Source organism: Gossypium hirsutum, chromosome A07, assembly GCF_007990345.1.
Source record: "Gossypium hirsutum isolate 1008001.06 chromosome A07, Gossypium_hirsutum_v2.1, whole genome shotgun sequence".
NCBI lineage: Eukaryota > Viridiplantae > Streptophyta > Magnoliopsida > Malvales > Malvaceae > Gossypium > Gossypium hirsutum.
Window position 1 is genome coordinate 22,980,871 of NC_053430.1, and position 18,043 is coordinate 22,998,913.

General features: G+C 37.6%; 1 protein-coding gene across 1 annotated transcript; it reads left to right on the forward strand.

The window, feature by feature from the left end:
• The first annotated feature begins 13,908 nt into the window (after positions 1-13,908).
• On the forward strand, positions 13,909-17,577 carry LOC121203681 (uncharacterized). Its single transcript, XM_041074117.1, has 7 exons — positions 13,909-14,098; positions 14,317-14,426; positions 14,675-14,846; positions 15,294-15,402; positions 15,971-16,262; positions 16,463-16,504; positions 17,140-17,577. Exons 1-7 carry the CDS (start codon positions 13,909-13,911, stop codon positions 17,575-17,577), a joined length of 1,353 nt encoding a protein of 450 aa, XP_040930051.1.
• The last annotated feature ends 466 nt before the right edge of the window (positions 17,578-18,043 follow it).

An 18,043-nucleotide genomic window follows, 5' to 3' on the forward strand; every position in this document is an offset into this window, starting at 1 on the left:
GCACTCAACACGCTTCACATCCTCGGCAATCTTCACTTTATCCACTAAAGTATAAAAATCTCGCTCCCTCTATGGAGCTATCAGAACCCTTATACTATCTCTGAGGCCATCCTAAAAATGAACACGCCACTCGTACTCAGTCGCCACCATACCACGCACATAACTGCTAAGTCGTAAAAATTTGGCCTCATATTCAGCCACTAATTTATCCCTCTGTGTCAAATTTAGAAACTCCCTCCTTCGGGCATCCACATAACTAGCGCCCACATACTTTCCTTGGAAAGCGGTCTTGAGGAATTCCCATATTGATCGATATGGCTGAGTTCCCTCTTTTACTGTGAGCCACCACTGGTAAGCCTCGTCTCTCAGCAGTGACACTGAACCCTTTAGTTTCTGCTCGGGGGGTACAGTCGAGATCATCCATAATCCTTTCTATGGCCTCAATCCAATATTCAGCCACATTAGGGGCAACTCCAGCAATTCCTCTCAAAATCTTAGTTCCATTGGACCGGGGTCGTTCCATAACTGACCCATGGCCCACAGCACCAGTATTGGGTCCAGCGACCCTCTCCAGAATCCGTAACATGGCTTGGGACAATGTGTTGTCCCCATCCGCATGATCATGAGACCCACTATCAATTACAGGTGAAACTGGTGCCTCTCTAGCTTCAACATTCGCCATATGGCCAAATGACGAAGACCCAACTCGAGCACCTCCACGGCCTCCACGGCCTCCACAGCGGCCCCTTGTACCCAGTCCATGAGGACCTCTGGTGCTCATTATCAAATTATACTTTATCTGTATTAACAATTTTATGCATCAGTTTTATAGTTTCCGTATTTATTAAGAATGTTTTATGAACATAGTATCAGTAGTTCAGAGTTTGTTTTCGCATATCCCAATCTTACTACAGTTTTAGTTTACCCTAAATAAAGTATTTTAGTACGGTCTACTACCTATAGCAGTCTCAGCATTTCAGTTTAAAACAAGCACAATTTCAGAAGACTTACAGAATCGACGCTGGAGACTCTGTGTACCACACATTTAGTAAAACTTTTCAAAATGCTTTCAATTCATTTAAAACAGTTCTTTTTGAAAATTTCAAACTTTAGAGAAAACCTAAATCAACAGTCGAGTTTTGTAACCTGGCTCTAATACCACTAAATGTAACACCCCAAACCCGACCTAGACGTTATGGCCAAATCTGGCGATGTCACATTGAAGTGTTTTTGCAAAGTATAATATCATTGAAAAACCCGTTCTATATTTAATGTCTTTGTGATCTTTAGCACAGATTTGAGGATATCCTATTCATTTTCAAAGCTGAAGTCGTTTGACAAAAATTTAACCATATTAAATTTGTTATTAATCTTAAAACATCATTTCTTGCGGAAGCTTTTAAAAACATATTGCGTAAACTTGGTGATTTGAAAAAAATATTTATCTTTCTGAAAACCCGCATCCTGCTACTAGCAGATATACATCAAATTAAATAAACCCCAAAACTGAAAGATTAAAAATTATAGAGGCCTTATTACATTTAAAACACCCAAAACAAAATTATTTGTAATTTAAAACCCAATAAGAAAGTCCGTGCAGTTGTGTGGCCACCTTAGAGTCCCTCGCAGTACCGATCCGCCTAAGCCTGGGGATTACCTGTACAAGTAAACAAAAGGGGTTAGTTTCGAAAACTCAATGTGTAATCCCATATCAGAGAGTCAACCAGAGAGCATATATAATCTGGGCCTAAGCCCAATTCAGTCATGGTTCAGTTTCAGTCAGGGCCTTAGCCCATTACAATATCAGTATCAATGTGGGCCTGAGCCCATCTCAGTAACAGTACAGTGCAGATATGCAATCAATAAATCCTACCCCACCAGCCTCTACACTTAGTCTCCGTCCAACCCTACACTCCATGCGGGGATAAAATCAACCCACCCATCCCTACACTCCAAGTAGTCCCGGTTGCGGCACTAATCAGTATTTGCAGCAGAGCTGACAATACAATACACTTCCTCCAATCACAATAAATCCCATCCCTATGCAACATATCATGCATCATGTCATAATATCATACATGTGATCAACATATATAAAATTTAATATTCAAACATAATCATACATCTCATAAGGGCATATCACTCATTTTACCATGTATGGGCATTTTAGTCATTTTAGCAATTAGGGGGTCTAGGTACACTTACCGACCCAACAGTAGGTCCATAGTCATCTTAGGTGACCCGTGGAACCTTAATAGTCAAACAGTAAAAATGGGCCCTTTACCCAAATTGTGGCCCATGTAGGCTCACATGCTCGTATGGCCCACATAGCCCACAAATAGCCTTATCCATGTAGATTACACAGCCTGACCCAATATTCTCCACACTTTCGTGTGGTTTAACCATGTAGGGCCACCGTGCCCGTGGGGCCCACACGACCCAGTTTGGCCTAAAATGGCCTAAAACGACCTTAGCCCATGAAATCGCTCATGACCGATCTCAAAGATTATACGCCCAATTTTAGGCAGTCAGACCACCACACAAGTGAGCGCACGCCCGTGTAACGTCAACGATCACTTATTTCTACTTTGCCGATCTACGATTAAGGGTAGTGTTTTCACACACCTTGCTACAAAAATACGCGAAAAGCACACGAGCACCAAAACCTACATTCAATCAAGATACTCCATTAATCATTTGACAATAGGGTTAACATCTCCTCTTAATATTTATACTAAAATATTCACTAATACTTGCCTTAATTGAACGAATGAAGATCACACACTTAATCTGATACACAAGATCGATTACGAACTCCGTTAGAGATTACTTGCATTCCAAACGAACTTATTAACTAACATAGTACACGCACATAGCTTGAACCAAGCACATAACCACTTACTGATGATGTAAAACTGAGAATAGGGAAGGGAAGCAATCGGCCTACTATCCCCAGAATGATCACCCACTACGACAAAGATAGAGCTAGCACAGCCACAACCCTAGCAATTGTCGGCAGCAAAAGAAGGTGTTAGATGAAAACTATTTGTAATAGCCCAAATTCGCCCGGGCCTTAAACTAAAATAAAAATAAAAAAATAACAAAGTCCAGTTATTTTATAAACAGTCCGTTTACAGTGCTAAAGCCCAAATCCAAACCACTTAAGTTTACTAGACCCATTTATACCCCAAAAATAACCCAACACCTGGACCCAGGTTTACACGGGGCCCAAAAGGCCCAAAGCTGCAAAAGAACAGGCGAGGAAACCCTAGGGTTTCCTGAGAACTCAGCGCCGCAATGAAATTCTAGAAGCTTCGGGCACTCTAAGCAACGCGACCTTTCATCTCGCGCAAATTCAATGGCCCAATCGTCGCCACCAAGCGCGTCGTGATCAGATGTTGCACCATCATTGACACGCAAGTCACGCCAGAATCTGGCGTTGGCTCCGTCAGTACGCAGACATCAGTGATCGAGCGAGATTCTCGTGGATTACCTGCGAACAAAAGAGGAAACAACAACAGAAAACCAAGGCAGACATGGAAAGAAATCTTTGATTTCTTTCTTAAACCATAACAGTCTAAGGCTATAAAGCCTTTCTTCAAATCTGTAAAAAAAGTACTTACGATACACACATACAAAGAGAAAAATACCACAAAGATATTGTACATCAAATATTTTGCAATAATATATCAGAGATATTTCACAAGAAACGAAGGTGATTTTTTTATCTCATATTTCGTTTCTTTTCTCTTTTCTTAGACGAATATACAAACTGTTTTTTTTTTAAAATAGTAACATTCAAAAGAAAAGGAGTTACCTGTGGAAGGACGAAGGTTTTTAAACCCTCAGACCACCGCGTACGATGGTGCGTGAGGCGCGTGTGCAGGCACTACACTGTAGTCGGAGACTGAAGGCCGAACTACCCCTTCTCTCCTTTTCAGAGAATTTTCAAGTTTTTTTTTAAAGTGGGGTACTAAAATGAATTTTGGGTTAAGGTTTTAACATTTATAGTCCTACGAAAACGGTGTCATTTTGGCTTAGCTTGATAAGCACTAAAACGGCATCGTTTCAACAGAGAGGATCCGCGTGTTGACCCGATTACCCGGGGAGGATCCGCGTGTTTTTGTGAATTGGGTAAATTGCCCAATTGATCCTTCCTCCTTTTTAATATTTACAATTTCATTTTATGTTTATTCAAATTGGCCCTAACTTCTTACATTTAATTCAATTTAGTCCCAATGGCCAGTAGGATTTATTCTGGGAAACGACGTTGTTTTTTTAGGATTAGGGCTAATTGCCCAATGAGTCCTCTAAATTTAACGGGCATTTGGAACCAGGCCCAGAATTTTTACTATTTTGCATATTAACCTTAGATTTTCTAATTAAATTTAATTTTAATCGTTTTTATATTTTAATTTACTTTAAATACTTTATATATTTTTATAAATATTAGTTATATATTATTGTTATTATCCAATACATTATTTTATCATATATTTTATCTATAAATTATATTATATTATATATTTTATTTTATATATTTCTTTATATATTTTTATAAAATTGTATTACTATTTACTAAATTTGTAAATACCAAATAAATTTTAAAAAATTATTAATAAATAATAGTATATATTATCCTTATTTATAATAGTATTCATATTCCATTTATATATATTACACCTTTTCTTTATTTATATATTTTATATATGTACATTATTTATTTTATAAAATTCTTATGAAAAGTACTCATATCCTATTTATTTTATAATATACGTATACCATATTATATTTCATTATAATTATTTATGAATTTTTTATTACATATTATATTTTATTATTTAATATTCCTTATAATATCTATCTTTCTTATATTTTTATATATATATTTTTTTTATACTATTTATTTTACTATATTTTATATGCAAATTACTTATTATATTTTTATTATTTTATATTATATTTCCTTATATTTTATTCATATTATATTATTATATATAACTTATTTTAAACATTTTTTTAATTTATATTTAGGTATTTTTATCAATAATTGCTCACTTTATTTTATATTTTAATATATATCTTGAACCTTTCTTTATATTATGTCAATACATTAGATGTTGGTCTCATAATTTTATTAAATGTTGAGTGCTTGACATATTATTATTTTTATTGTATTTTTATATATATATGTGTCAAATTGTATATCATGCATCATTTTTATTATCAATATATTTAAATATACGATGAATTACATGTTTATGTGTTTTTACCTATTCTTCTTAAATATATATCGTGTTTTAGGTATATTTTACTTTTTTTTAAAATTTTCCATGTTTCTTATATGTATATGTTAGTTAATGTATGATATTTATGCTATTGTGCTTTTATTTACCTATTACTGTAACATGTTATCCCGTATGTTATGTTAATATGCTCCTTCATGCATCGATCTAAAAAACGAGACTTTAAAGTTTTCAAAAATAAAGGCAATACTTGGTGTTTGGAAATTTCGAGAAAAGTTGTGCCCTAACTTATTGGGTTGCAACTGTTCTCGTTGAGTTCGAATAGTCAAGCACCCTTCTAAGTTTTTAAGGTTTTCTAAGTGCAAGCAACTGTCTCGGAACTTCAAGGCGTTGTGTCCTAACTTACTGGATATGGCGTTTCGTTGTTTCGAGATAGGGATTTCCAACAAGGCTAACTTAGTGTCAGATATCTTAAAAATATTATGTCCTAACTTATTGGATGTATTATTTTGATTTATTTGATACAAGTGAACCCTAATTTTCAAAATCAAAAATATTAAAAGAGGATTGCATCTTAAAATTTTTAAATTTCCGACATTAACGACACTTGATAATCAATTAGGTACCAATTTTGGGCGTTACGAGGGTGCTAACCTTCCTCGTACGTAAACGACTCCCGAATCCGTTTTCTCGATTTTCGTAGACCAAAATTAATGTTTTAAAACAAAACATTTTATAAGGTGATCCAATCACACCTAAAAAGATTGGTGGCGACTCCCGTTTTCATTTTTCTAAAGTCGATTCCCATTTTTCAAAACCCGATTAAAAAATGGTTTTGACACTATTCATACGGAAGAAAGGGAAAAAGAGTGAGAAAAGCTGAATAGTAGTAATTACTACCAAGATCGACAGAGAAGAAGAGAGAAGAGTCGACACAAAGAGGGTAAAAGAAAGAGTGGTATTCGGCCAAGCACAATCGATTCAGAAAGCCAGAAAAAGTGAAGCAATTTGTCAATAAGAAATCGATTGGAAGAGGGAAGAAGAAGAAGAGAATTGGCCAACAAAAGCTAAAATGATTTGAGAGAGAGAAAGGAAAGTATTCAGCCAAACAAAAGGTAACAAGGGGAAAAAGGATTGTTAAAGGAGTAGAGAGAAAAGAGCAAAAACTGAAATGGACAAAATGAAAAGTACCCGAATGATCCCTTAGTAGAATTCGGCTATCCAAAAAATGCAGAAAAGAACCCGAAATCAATTGTCAAAAATTGAAAGTGAGGAGAGAAAGTAACTAAAAAAAAGTACACAGCCACCGAAACTAAAACTCACCCAAAACCGATTTCTTTGAGTGCCTAAGTTCAAATTCGACACACCACCTCCTCTCACCTCAGCTCCCCATGATTTTCTCCTAAAATCCCTCCATGTCATCCACTCCCCTCGTAATTACTCAAATCATAATCCATTCAAACACTTCAGTGTTTCATTCAACCCATAACACTCTCACGACACAACAGCAAAATAAACACTCCACTGCTCCCACCAGGATTCGAACCTCAGACCTAAAGCAACTACCACACGCCATTTATCCCTTAGACCAGCAGGCCCTTTTCTGTCATGTTATAAACACATTAATATAAAAGACCTACTGATTAGAGAGAGGGTTTATTCCTCTAAAAACAAAACTTTTGCACAAGCCAATGCTTGAACTCAAGACTTCACACACACACCTAGAACACTTAACCACTGAGACAAATGCATACTTGTGTCACAAACATACAAAACTAATTATTTAGGATTTTGTGGCGTTACATGGGAAACTTAAATCCCTATGGAAAGGACCCTATACCATATACCTAGTTTATCCTTATGGAGTTATTGAATTATACGACAATTACGGAGCTACGTTTAAAGTTAATGGTCAATGTCTCAAGTACTATTAGGATGGTGAAGTTGAGCGAGATGAATCCTCGTTCAAATTAACAGACCCTTGATTTTTCATGAACTCATTTTGTAAATAAATAAATAATTAGAACTAATTTTCTTAGCTTATTACATTTAATTAATTCTGTTTAAGGAGATTGGAACTTAAGCGGGACCGCTGTGAACCCTCAAACCTTTCCTGGGAATTAATTTAATGTAATTTGTTAAGAAGAAATTTTCTAATTAAGATTTAAAATTTTTAAGTTTAATTTGTTTTGTTTAAATTTTAAATTTTTATGTTAATAAAGGGGGTCAAATTTGGCCCAAGTACTAATCAGTTTTTTTTCTTGAGATAAGACAGTTTGAGTTTGAGGGCCAAGATTGAAAAAAGGAGGGAAAAATTCATGCCTCGCCGTCACACCCATTACTTGCCACCCAAGTAACCCTAATGTAGCTAAATTTTTGCTACATGTTGCCCTAATTTTTCCCTATATAAATCCCTCTCCATTCTACTAATTTTCATATCCTTCCAAGCAATTTTCTTAAACCTGAAAAAAATCCTTAAATCTCTCTTTTGCACCGTCAACCTCAAATCCCAAAAGAAGCCCTAATTCTCTTCCCTTTTTACCGAAATCACCTATTGCCACTGCAAGAAGATTGCTGAAGCACGAACTTTGCTACCGCACATTTTCGTTGTCGTCGTCGCACACCGTCACTACTGTCGCACGTTGTTGTTGCTGTCGTACCATTCTTGACATCGCAAGATTTCATAATAGCAAGTCCTTACCCATCTTCTCTATTTCTCTTTTCCCCCATTGTGCAGAAACTTTGCCAAATTCTTAAGAAAAGATACCATATGTCGCAAAAGAACTAGATCTTTAAAGACTACTCTCGAAAACCTGATTTTGATCGATGAAGAAGTGAAAGAAAGATTTGATTCAATCTTCAAGCATCAACCTATGATGCCGGAAAAAAGGTTTTAACTTGAAGATTCATGATTTGATGGTTGTTCTTATACCGATTAGAAAGAAAATCAATGCTCTCAAATGGGAACGATTTTGTGATACTCGTTCACTTCCTGATGATGAACTAGTTCGAGAATTCTATACTAGTTTGACTACACAAGATGTTACTGAAGTTATCGTTCAAAAGAAAAAGGTACCCCTTACTTCTAAGTCCATTAGTTATTTGTTTAACTTACCTAATGTTGAAAAAGATGAGTACTACCCTATGATGAACAATATCAATTGGGATTTTCTTCGACAAGTGATTGATGTTGTGACAAATCCGGGATCCTAATGGATTATAAGAAAGTATGGAAGTCATTCTTGTCGAAGGGAATACCTAAAACAAGTAGCAAAGGTATGGTTTTATTTTGTTCACTACAGTTTTATACTTATCTCACATAGTTCCACCATCTTGATGGAACGGATGCTTTTGTTATATGAAATCTTGGCAGAAAAGTCCATTAATGTTGGGAAAATTATTCTCAAGAAGAATCATGATTCTGATAAAAAGAAGGCAGGAAGTTCTTATTTCCCATCATTAGTCACTTTACTTTGCTTAAGGGCCCGTGTTAAAACACAAGCAAATCTGAAGGGGCGATATGTTCAAGGATACATTACAAATTATGATATTGAAAGATTAGTAGAGAGGGTGCATGAACTGAATCAAGGCGAGCAAGAAGAGCCAACTGAGCTAGATACCGAGGAGTCAATAGATGGAACTAAGACTGAAGCTAATTCAGTTACAGACACTGAAGAGGAAGAATGTAATACGTGACTGAACAGTCCTAAACCAGTTGAAGGATCTGAAAACCCTGAACCAAGGGTTGAGCTAGAAGAAGAACCAGCCAGGCTAAATGTTGAACCTGAACCTACAACTCCTATGTCGAATTTTGCAAGTGTTTCAAGGAAATCGGAGTTGTCAATTTTGATGGATATGTGCAAGTTCATGCACAATCAATAACAAAGTTACTGGAAATATGAAAAAATTAGAGATGACTCAATTTGAAATTCTTTTAAGAATATCTCTAATACTTTTGTTCCTGAGTTCCCAGATGCTACATTTGAGATATGGACGGAAGATATTGACGATGTAAGTGGAGATGGAGCTAAAGAAGATAAGGGGAATGAGTCAGCAAAATAAAAGGGGGATTCTTATATTGTTATTTATTTAATTATTTTTAGGTCTTTAGGAATTTATTTCTTTCATAATTAGGATTTAATTTCTGCAGAATAAAACATAGCAAGCATGAATAAACTTAACACTTCTTTAGAAAGAAAAAAGACTAAGTGATGTAGTAATGGGAATGAACATGTCTAGGATTGGGTTATTAGGAAAGACTTGGTATTTAAGCAGTCTTAATGACTCACCTCTCTTTCTTTACAACCCTACCTGGTGTTCAGTTTTCATTCATTACTTTGTTCTTGCAATGAGAACATTACTTCTTTCTAAAGAGGGGTATGGAAAATAAATTTTCTCAAATTTTTAAATTTTAAAGTATATTTCAATCATTTCTTTCATAAGTATGTTTTAATAAATGAATGTTTAAAGACATTTTTTGTTAATGAGATAGTTTGTATGCAAGTATGAATGATGATTTTATTTGAGTGAAAGTATGTTATCATGTAGAATGGAATGCTTGTATGATCTTAGCTTTAGTAATATTTGCCATGAAAACTTAGTTTCTTTTGAGATTAGACATGCATAAAGGTTTATATCTTTAGAATTGACTTAGTAAATTTCTTGAGGCGAAATCCTACGGGATATAAAAATTTAAAATGATACAGGCACTATTTCTATGGATCGTTTGAGCTTGTTCAAGCCAACCCTATGATATTAAACCGTTGAAATTGTAATTATGAGCTTAAAGGCCAATTTATTGCAATGAACCTACATTATAAGCCACATTACCATTTTTTAAGTTATCCTAATTTTGTGCACCCATCTTAACTAAAGTTTTCTTGGTAATCAACATTTGAGAAAATTTTCAAAAAGATGTATGTGCTCATGCTTTAAAAAAAACGAAAGAAGAGAGAAGAAAAGTTTGCTCAGTTTCCAAAAAAGAAAAATGTATGAGCTTAAGTTCAAAATAAGTTTTCGGGTGTTCCAAAAGTTCACTTAAAGAAAAAGGTTGTATTTCGAGAAACACAAGACAAAGTTAAAGGTTAAGATTTTTAAAATCGAAATGTCCTAGCTCTTAAAATACCTACCTTTAATTGAGCCCCATTACAACCTTATAAAAGACCTATTGATTTGATGATTATGTCACCTACATTAGTGGAGAGGAAGTCCTAAGTTCAACATATGAAGATCATAAATAAGCCTTATAATTGTTTGCTTGATTGATAAGAAATTATGTTGAATGAAGAATGTTATATGTGGCTGTGACATACATACAAACTGTAACGCCCCAAAATTCTTATTTTTGTTTTTGTTAAACTAAGACATAAAATATGTATCTGCTTCAGTGGTTAAGTGTTCTGGGTGTGTGTGTGAAGTCCCAAGTTCAAGCTATAGTTTTGGAAAATTTTGATCATTGTTGTAATTAAACCTTATCTCCGTTCAATGGGCTTATATTTAGTTATTTGTAAAATCATATCAGAATTGGCTTGCTGGTCTAGAGGTTAAGATGTGTGTTGGTGTGATGGAGGTCTTGTGTTCGATTCCTTGCGAAGGAAATGGAGCTTTATTTTTGCTTGGCTCTGCGTTAGAGTTCCAGTGGTAGTAGAATTTTGAGTAATGGGTGGTTAGGATGAGAATTAGTGGGGTGTGGGTAATCGATTTTCCTAAAAAATCTCTCCTATAGAAAAAAAACTAACGATTTTCTCTCCAACACTCTTCTCTCTTCTCTGTTCTTTTTCTTTTTCATTTTCTTTTTTAGCTAAAAGTTTTTGTTTACCTCCTCTCATTTCTATTTGTGATTCCTTATCTGTTATCATTTGGTATGCAGCGCTGTTCTATCGTTCAGTAAGTTTGTGAGTATAGTTTTCGTGATAGATGGTTGAATCTTTGCTAATAGAGGTTGTTTTGTGTTTAAGGGTGAATTAAAAATTCTGGGTGTTGTGGAAGTGCGAATTCACCAGTGATCATTCAAAGGCAAGGGATTTTAATGGTTTTAAGTGGGAATGTCTCGTCAAGTTTTCGATCGAATAATGATTTAAGTGACTAAATTGGGAATATATCAATCAATTATAAGTGCTAGATACCTGGGGAATGTTTCTACGTAAACAATGATAAATGTATGTACCTGAAAATACAGAAAACGAGGTTTCAGTGAAAGCCAAAAACCATTTTGTCCATGCCATACGGCTGTGTGGTAGGTTGTGTGGTAGGCCGTGTGATACAACACGGGCGTGTGATCGACGAGCCAGGCAGTGCACTTATGACACCGCATTGTGATGGCCAGGCAGGCCGTGTACGACACACGGGCTAGATTAAATTGGGTTGTGTGGGCCACAAGGGTGTGTGAGATTCTGGCCCAAGCCGTGTGGGCCACACGAATGTGTGGGTCCACACGTGCAGGCCACATGGGCATGTGAGCCCATTTTTCTGAAATATTTTTTAAGGTTGCACAGGTCGTCCTAGTTGACTGTGGACCTACTGTTGGGTCGATAAGCTCTACTTAGACCCTAATTATGTTATCTGAATGTAAAGTGTCTAACTGAGCACGATGTGTGTACTGAACGGAATATATGTTCTGTTATTAACATATATGCATGTCATTTATAGTATGTTACATTGCATCGGGGTGGTTGATGATATTTGCAGGAAGTATCTAAAAGGCTCTTAAGCCTGTTGTCTGGCAGCTTAGCTGCAACATTCTGATTATGTGTCGCATCTCAATACATCATGGTGTGTAGGGATGGATGGGTTGATTTAATCCCCACATGGTATGTAGGGCTAGACGAAAATGATGTGTAGAGGCTGGTGGGTAGGATTTTGATTTATTGTATATGCAATCTGTATATGATATGGGCCAAGGCCCTAATATAATTATGAGGCTGTATCTGAATGGGCTAAGGCCCAAATTGATTCTGTAATGGGCTCAAGCCCAAACTTGTAAATGACTGTATTCTGATGTGTATCTGTATGCATTTTACCGTGGGGATTACACACTGAGTTTACGAAAACTCACCCTTTTTCTGTTAATCTGTACAGGTAATCCCCAATCTTAGACGGATCGATGCGGCGGAGGACTCGACGGTGATTACCACTATTTTGTACTGATTTGACTCAGTTTTTGAATTTACGCTATTTTGGGTATTTGTTGTGAAATTCTAGGAATTTGGACTATTTTGGATTTAAACTTTGGATTTTTAACTACTTTACGGTTTTAGAACTACTAAACAGTAAAAACTTGATTTTGCTTTAAACAACGGTTTCTTTCAACACCAATGGTTTTTTTTAAATAAATGTTTTCAAGGCTTATGCTAAAAGATACGATTTTAGACATAATGAAAAACATGAGTTTTACTTCAAATTAAGATAATAGCTAATTAACTAGAACAGTTTTAACTCGACAAACTTGTTTTCGGATTCCATTTTATGTGACATCGCCAGATTCAGCCATAACATCTAGGCCGGGTTTGGGATGGTACACAAACTATGATTCATGTTGGCATATTTTGAAACTTAGTATAAAATTCTCAAAATGTTTTACTTGTTAATGAAAAAGATCGATGAGCATGAAGCTATTAATGCATGATTATGGGACAAAGATTGATGCTACTTACACAATTAGCAATTTTGCCTTAGCCAGACCTTTTACTGTGCACAAACATTACTCAGGATGAGCAATGATATAAGTTGGGGGTGTGTAAATTAAAAAATATATAGGATTTTTCCTATGTAATTTATCACTTTTTTACATAAATTTGTTGTTAAAATTAAGTAATCGTTTAAAACTGTTAATATAGATAAACTTCGAATCTATAATAAGTGCATGAGGTATCTGCGGATGGGGTATGAGAGGCCGAGGTAGAGGCCGTAAAGGGGCTCGAGCTAAGTCCTCGGCATTTGAAAGTATGCCTAATTTAGACACGAGTGAGATGTCGGTGTCGCTTGCGACTGAGACTGGGTCTCAAGATCACATGGCTGGGGACGATGCATTGTCCCAAGCTATGCTGAGGATAATGGAGTGGGTCGTTAGGCCCAATACTAGATTTGAGGGCCGAGGGTAGGTTACAAAACAACTCTGGTCCAACTGGGCTGATTTATTTAGGGTTGTCTCTAGAGTCGCCATTAACGTGACTGAGTACTGGATGGAGGCCACTGAAAGAATCATGGACGATCTAGACTTTACCTCTGAACAGAAATTAAAAGGGTTTGTTTCCTTACTTCACGATGAAGCATACCAATGGTGGCTGACCGTTAAAGAGGACACTCAGGCCGAACGACTGGCATGGGATTTCAATAAGTTTGCCTTCCAAGGTAATATGTGAGGCAAGCTACATCGACGCTAGGAGAGGTGAGTTTCTAATTATCATGCAAAGGGATCGTTCATTGGCTAAGTATGAGGCCGAGTTTCTAAGATTGAGTCGCTATGTGTGAGGCATGGTGGCTATTGAATATGAGCGTTGTGTCCACTTCGAGGATGGACTCAGGGACAGTTTGAGGGTTCTAATAGCTCTGCAGAGGGAGCGTAAGTTTTCAGTGCTGAACGCCAAAATAGAGATAGAGAGAGGGGTAAAAATAAGAGGGATTTGGGGCCCTCGAGTTCTGTGATGACGCAAAAAAAAAGGCCATGTCTGATGGGCCAGTTAGAGTTGGGCCAGCTGTTGCACCTATTGTGATATTACCTTCTGGCCATTGTGGTAGACGTCATCCTTGTGAATGTTGGAGGACAATTGGGGCATGTTTGAGATGTGGGTCTACTGAGCTTAGTGTTCGAGAGTGTCCGCTGAGAGCCGATCAGTTGCAAGCTCCGAGTTCTGGTACTGCACATTGTGCATCAGTCACCTAGGGGCCGTGGTCAGACTAGGGGTGGTAACGGCATGGGCCATGGACAGAAAGTACGAGGTAATGGTGACTAAGGCAAGGTAGCTTGCTCTTGTTTATGTTGTTCGTCGCCGAGAGGACCGAGACGCTTCAGACACCATTACGGGTACATTTTTAATTTATAATGTACCTTATCTTGAATTGATAAACATAGGTTCTACACACTCCTTTGTAGCTAGCACTGTGTCTGAAACTCTAGGGGTTTCGATTGAGAATACTGATAGTGAGGTAGCTGTATTGAATCTTTTGGGGCAATCTATCTGGGTTAGTAGACTGTGTAGAGACTTCCTGTTAGAGGTTCAAGGGACAATATTTTTGGTTGATCTGATGTACTTCTGTTTGGGGAGTTCTACTTAATTCTGGGGGTGGATTGGTTTGTCAAGCACTGAGTAAGTCTGGACTGTGTAACCAAGAGAGTCGTTTTGAGAACCGAGAAAGACGCTGAGGTAGTTGTGATTGGGGAATGTTAGGATGTTCTGTCTAATGTGATTTTTGTATTGGTGGCGAAAAAGTTGGTTCGAAAAAGGTGTGAGACATTTTTGGCCTATGTAAGTGTTTCAGATTCTGGGGACTCTTTGGTTAAGGACATCATAACTGTCAGGAATTTTCCAGATGTCTTTCCTGAGGAGCTACTGGGTTTGCCTCTGAGACGAGAAGCGGAATTTGGGATTGAACTTTTGTCAGGTACAGCTTTGGTGTCTATCACCCCTTACCGAATAGCACCGAAGGAGGTTACGGAGTTTAAGGCTCAAATTCAAGAGTTGTTGGATCGTGGGTTCATTCGTCCCAGTGTGTCTCCATGGGGAGCATCTGTGTTGTTTGTGAAAAAGAAAGATGGGACAATAAGGATGTGTATTGACTACCGACAGTTGAACAAGCTAACGATTAAGTATAAGTACCGACTTCCGAGGATTGATGATTTATTCGACCAGTTCAAAAGGGCTTCTATGTTCTTGAAGATTGATCTACATTCAGGGTCTCATCAATTCAGGGTTAAAGAGGTGGATGTGCATAAGACAACATTTAGGAATCGATATGGACATTACAAGCTCTTAGTGATGCCCTTTGGTTTGACTAATGCACCAACGGCATTTATGGACTTGATGAACCAAGTGTTCTAGCCCTATCTAGATAAGTTTATAGTAGTGTTCATCGATGGTATTTTGGTGTATTCTAAGTCTAACGATGAACACGATGAGCATCTGAAAGCGGTACTGCAGATTCTTCGAGAGAACCAGCTGTATGCGAAGTTCAATAAGTGTGAGTTCTGGCTCTAGGAAGTAACCTTTTTGGGACATGTGGTTTCTACCTAGGGGATTCGTGTTAATCCTCGTAAGATTGAGGCAGTGTTGGATTCGAAATAGTCAAAGAATGTGTCTGAGATTCACAGCTTTCTGAGGTTAACGGGTTACTATCGGGGCTTTGTAAAAGGGTTCTCCTTGATCGCAACTCCATTGTCTAAGCTTCTGCATAAGGGAGGGTAATGCACAGCAAGAGAGCTTCAAGAAGCTCAAGACTGTTCTGACTCAGGATCCTATTCTGATAGAGCCTGAGTCTGGTAAGGACTTAATAGTATACAGTGATGTATCACATGTCGGTTTGGTTTGTGTGTTGATGCAGGATAGTAAGGTGGTGGCATATGTATCTTGTCAGCTCAAAGAGAACTATCCAACACATGATTTGGAATTGGCTGCTGTAGTTTTCGCTTTGAAAATCTAGAGGCACTACATGTATGGTGAGAAGTGTATTATCTAAACTGGTAATAAGAGCCTCAAGTATCTTCTCACTAAAAAAGAGTTGAATCTTAGGCAGCATAGATGGGTTGAGCTGTTTAAGGATTATAATTGTACCATTGATTACTATCCTGGCAAGGCCAATATGGTGGCTGATGCGTTGAGCAGTAGGGCTATGACCGATCTGAGAGCGATGTTCGCTCGACTTAACCTATTCAACGATGGGAGTCTGTTGGCTGGACTTCAGGTGAAACCGACATGGATCGAGCAGATCAGAGCTAAACTGATGAGGGATAAGTCTCTTGAGTTGTGTTTTCGTCAGGTTGAGAATTGTGGCACAACTAATTTTGGGGTAAACAGTGATGGGGTACTTTATTTCTATGGTCAGATTTGTGTACCGAATGATGAGGATTTAAGACAGTTGATTCTAAGGGAAGCGCATAGTAGTCCCTATGCTATGCACCCCGGCGGGAATAAGATGTACCGAGATTTTCGTGAGTTTAGTGGTGGCCACGGTTGAAGCGTGAGGTTACTGACTTCATTGCTCACTGTTTGACTTGTCAGCAGGTTAAGGTTGAGCATCGGTTGCCTTCGGGGTTGCTGCAGCTGGTTAAGATACTGTTACAAAAATGAGAGCGAGTAACGATGGACTTTGTTAGTGGGTTGCCTCTAACACCCACTAAGACGAATTTTATCTGGGTTATCGTGGATTAATTGACCAAGTCTACTCATTTCATACCGATTCATACTGATTATTCTCTTCAGAAGTTGGAAATGCTCTACATTTTTGAGATAGTGAGACTACATGGGGTACCAATTTCAATTATCTCTGATAGAGGTCCTCTTTTATGTCTCTGTTCTGGAGAAAGCTTCATGAGGCTTTTGGTTCAAGGCTGGATTTCAGTACTACTTTCCATCCTCAGACAAATAGCCAATCTGAGAGGGTGATTCAGATACTGGAAGATATGTTGAAGAGCTGTGTGATTGATTTTTGAGGCAGTTGGGAGGAGTACTTACCGTTAGCCGAGTTTTCCTATAATAACAGCTTTCAGTCTAGCATCTAGATGGCACCTTACGAGGCACTATATGGTCGTAAGTGTCGCACTCCTTTATGTTAGACTGAGTTGGACGAACGATGTGTTCTAGGTCCTGAGTTGGTTTCCCAGACTGAAGACAAGGTTCGACTAATTAAGGATTGACTGAAGGCAGCTTCTGACAGATAGAAGTCTTATACTAATCTGAAGAGACGTGAGATTGAGTATTCTATCGGGGACTTCATCTTTCTGAAAGTCTTGTCATGGAAAAAGGTTATGAGGTTCGATCGCAAGGGTAAGTTTAGCCCCAGGTTTATCGGGTCGTACCAAATTCTGAAGCAAGTGGGACTGATTGCTTATCAGTTGGAGCTACCTTCAGAGTTGGATCGCATATATGATGTATTCCACGTTTCAATGTTGAGACGCTACCACTCTGATCCCACACATATTGTTCCGGTTGAGGAGATTGAGGTTAGGCCAAGTTTGACCTTCAAAGAGGAGCCAACTCAGATTTTGGATCGCGGCGTTAAGGTCTTGCGAAAGAAATCTATCCCCTTAGTGAAGGTGCTATGGTGGAATCATAGCATTGAAGAGGCCACGTGGGAGCCGGAGAATTCGATGCATCAACAGTATCCTCATCTGTTCTGATCAGGTAAATTTTGAGGCCGAATTTTTCTTTTAGAGGGGTAGAGTTGTAACGCCCAAAAATTCTTATTTCTGTTTTTGTTAAACTGAGACATAAAATATGTATCTTCTTCAATAATTAAGTGTTCTGGGTGTGTGTGAGAGGTCCCAACTTCAAGCCCTAGTTTTGGAAAATTTTGATTATTGTTGGAATTAAGCCCTCTCTCCGTTCAATGGGCTTATATTTTGTTTTTTTGTAAAATCATACCAGAATAGGCCTGCTGGTCTGGAGGTTAAGATGTGTGTTGGTGTAATGGAGGTTGTGTGTTCAATTTCCTGCTAAGGCAAGAGAGCTTTATTTTTGCTTGACTCTGCGTTAGAGTACCAATGGTAGTGGAATTCTAAGTAGTCGGTGGTTAGGATGAGAATTAGTGGGATGTGGGTAATTGGTTATCCCCAAAAATCTCTCCTGTAAAAAATAAAACTGACG

Excerpts from the sequence above, each read along its gene's own strand:
- LOC121203681 (XM_041074117.1), top strand. The coding sequence starts at position 13,909 with ATGTCTGATGGGCCAGTTAGAGTTGGGCCAGCTGTTGCACCTATTGTG. Across the intron at positions 14,099-14,316 it reads GTTGCAAGCTCCGAGTTCTG|GTTCTACACACTCCTTTGTA; the intron begins GTACTGCACATT and ends TGATAAACATAG. Across the intron at positions 15,403-15,970 it reads ATTCTTCGAGAGAACCAGCT|GCAGCATAGATGGGTTGAGC; the intron begins GTATGCGAAGTT and ends GTTGAATCTTAG.